The sequence below is a fragment of the Grammomys surdaster genome, unplaced genomic scaffold, assembly GCF_004785775.1.
Source record: "Grammomys surdaster isolate TR1022 unplaced genomic scaffold, NIH_TR_1.0 218, whole genome shotgun sequence".
Lineage (NCBI taxonomy): Eukaryota > Metazoa > Chordata > Mammalia > Rodentia > Muridae > Grammomys > Grammomys surdaster.
The window spans coordinates 3065590-3068580 of NW_021604663.1; the positions used below are offsets into that span (position 1 = coordinate 3065590).

The 2991-nt window shown below is 46.0% G+C and overlaps 1 protein-coding gene across 1 annotated transcript in view; it reads left to right on the forward strand.

Moving 5' to 3' along the window:
* Plg (plasminogen) overlaps window positions 1-2991 on the forward strand; it is a 43205-nt gene that overhangs the window by 26145 nt on the left and 14069 nt on the right. The window contains exons 11-13 of the mRNA XM_028772729.1: window positions 547-728; window positions 859-1007; window positions 2055-2148. Of these exons, the coding sequence (XP_028628562.1) occupies window positions 547-728; window positions 859-1007; window positions 2055-2148 (425 nt within the window). The remainder of the gene's footprint in view (window positions 1-546; window positions 729-858; window positions 1008-2054; window positions 2149-2991) is intronic.

A 2991-nucleotide genomic window follows, 5' to 3' on the forward strand; every position in this document is an offset into this window, starting at 1 on the left:
AAAAAAAAAAAAAAAAAAAAAAAAAAAAAAAAGAACAGACAAGGCTAGGGAACTCTCCTCTTTATAAATTATTCATTCCTTTGAGTAACACATTTAGTTTCATCTTAAATATCCCCATGTAGTGATATCTAGAAAGATATTGATATATCCATAATTGTTTTTTAAAATCTAGAATTACATTTCAAGACCTAAATTGGGGAAAAGTGTTTGTCAGAGTGTCAAAGGAGAATATTACAATGCTTGCTTTTAAATGTATACTATATATATATATATGTATATATACATATACATATATATATGTGTGTATATATATACATATATATATGTATATATGTGTATATTATAATATATAACATATATATTGTGAACCATTTGTGACTAAGCATTGTTAATATTCTCAGTGGGATGTTTTCAAACTTTGCTAACACTTTTGTTGTAAACAAAATTGAGAAGGAGCTGAATTGTTCCACCACTGCTGACCACACTGCTTTGGGAAGGAGCTGAATTGTTCCACCACTGCTGACCACACTGCTTTGGGATTTACAGCGGCTTGGAGATGAACTACTGCAGGAACCCGGATGGTGACAAGAGCCCTTGGTGCTACACCACTGACCCGAGCGTCAGGTGGGAATACTGCAACCTGAAGCGGTGCTCAGAGACAGGAGGGAGTGCTGTGGAATCGTCCACAGTCTCCGAAGCTCCAAGTGTGCCGGATGCCTCTGAGACAGGTAAGGAGCCAGTGGCCAGACATCTGTGGGCAGCTGTGGACTCTGCATACAGAGGAGGAAGTGTTACATGAATGCTGTATCATGCTTTGACTACCCGGGGGCACATAACCCTCCTTTTCCCTTCCTACAGACTGCATGAAAGGGAATGGTAAAGACTATCGGGGCAAACAGGCCGTCACTGCAGCTGGCACCCCCTGCCAGGAATGGGCTGCCCAGGAGCCCCACAGGCACAACATCTTCACCCCACGGACAAACCCACGGGCTGGTCTGGAAAAGAACGTAAGCCACTCTGGTTTGAGGTCTGTTCTATGTTTTCCTGACCAACCCTTGAGCAGAGTTAGTCTGGGGTTACACTCGCCTGCCAGGACTGATCTTCGGTGTTGAGGGAAAAGGAATGGAGGGGAAAACTGAAGTGGGTTGGGGTAGGGAGGGGACAAAGCCAAGGCCACAGCTGGGTGTCCTACAGTTGACTATTCTGACACTGGGAACAGACTTCTGGCCTCACTATTGTGAAGAGATGTGGTAGTCACTGTGTGGACGGTGTGGAGAGAGGAGGAGAGTCCTGCCCTCCCGGGCACTCTCCAACACTCCCGGGAATCTCTTGGAATTTTTTTTTTTAATTGGAAGCTTTGATATGTTGACGTGGTTGTTCATAGTATTGGCCTTTGGTACAGTGCAACCATCTTGCCCTCTTCCTTCCGGGGCCAGGGGCTAGGGCTAATGTTCTAATGCTTCCCACAGTTGCTTCTGCTGAGCCCCCTCTACCTGCACTCTGAGCTCCTCTAGGAGCTCTCTTGGTCACTTAAATAGAACAAAAGATGCTCTTGTATCTCAGGGTGCCACAGGCTTTAGGAGCTGTGTTTGATGCTCCTCAGGAAACAGCATAGTTGTAGGAGTCAGAGACCACAGAGCGGAGAACACATTTGCATTTATTATACCACAGCACCAGAGAAAACACTCCTGCCCTTCTGTCTTGACCCATGGAGGGTGTAAACATTTTAAATCAACAACAAGGCTTCCTGGGGCACCAGATTACTGAAGCAAACCAATGATAAGACAGCCAGTAATGTCCACTGTCCCTGATGGCTGGCTTTTCTACATCTGGTCCAGGGAGTGCCTTTCTAGTTGGAACTTGCTTTGAGCAGAGGGAGGAGCATTGGCATTCTGCAATGGAGGCTTTATAAGCACCTTAAACCAATTTACCATAAAAATGGGGACAGAAAGCCAAGGGTCTCTCCCTTCATCCTGTATGAAGGTCTGCCTCTCTACATCTGGTCCTCCCTCCACCCCAGGGGACCCTCCTCTTAGATGCCTGTCTCTTTTCAGTACTGCCGAAACCCAGATGGGGATGTGAACGGTCCTTGGTGCTATACAATGAACCCCAGAAAACTTTATGACTATTGTGACATCCCCCTGTGTGGTAAGTTTCTCCCTCTTTCCCATCTACCCTTCTTCCTTTCTTCCTTTCTTCCTTTCTTCCTTCCTTCCTTTCTTTCTTTTTGGGGGTAAGGAAACTACTTTCCAATAAATGGAGCAACTGTCTTCTTCTTGAGGACTTACACAAAACAACCAACCACCACAGACAGGCTTTGAGCTGAATGCCTCTGAGGAGAAAATGGCTGCCTCTCACCCTGAGCCCTCGTTCATACGGGCATCTGGAGTCTGGCCTGTTATTGTCCTTGCCCCATATCAACTAAACCTAACACTAAATCCTCAAAGTGTAGAAGGGAACTAATCGGCTCCAGGAGGCTTCCCATGAACTGTTCCACAGTTGGCTTGAGATGCATGTGAAAGAAATTCAGAGCCGCTGGGATAGGATGTGTATTAGCTACTTTGTTGCTGCTGCAATAAAATACCATGGCCAAAAGCAGCTTGAGGAAGCACTTATGGTATACTGTCTCACAGAGCTGGGTATCCACCCACGCTAGGAGAGGCTGAAGTAGAATAGTAAGAACAGCTGGCTGAGTAATCCCATCAAGGGATCTGCACCCAAGAAGCAGAGAGGGAACTGGAAGTGGGCAAGTGGGCTGAAGTTATAAACTCTCAAAGCCTTGCCCTCGTGATATACACTTCCTTCAGCAAGACTCCACATCTCAAAAGGTTCCATGGCCTACCCAAACGGCTCTAGCACCATATTTTCCTTTTCAGCAGCAGAGAAAGGAACGAACACACACACACACACACACACACACACACACACACACACACACACACACAGAGAGAGAGAGAGAGAGAGAGAGAGAGAGAGAGAGAGAGAGAGAGA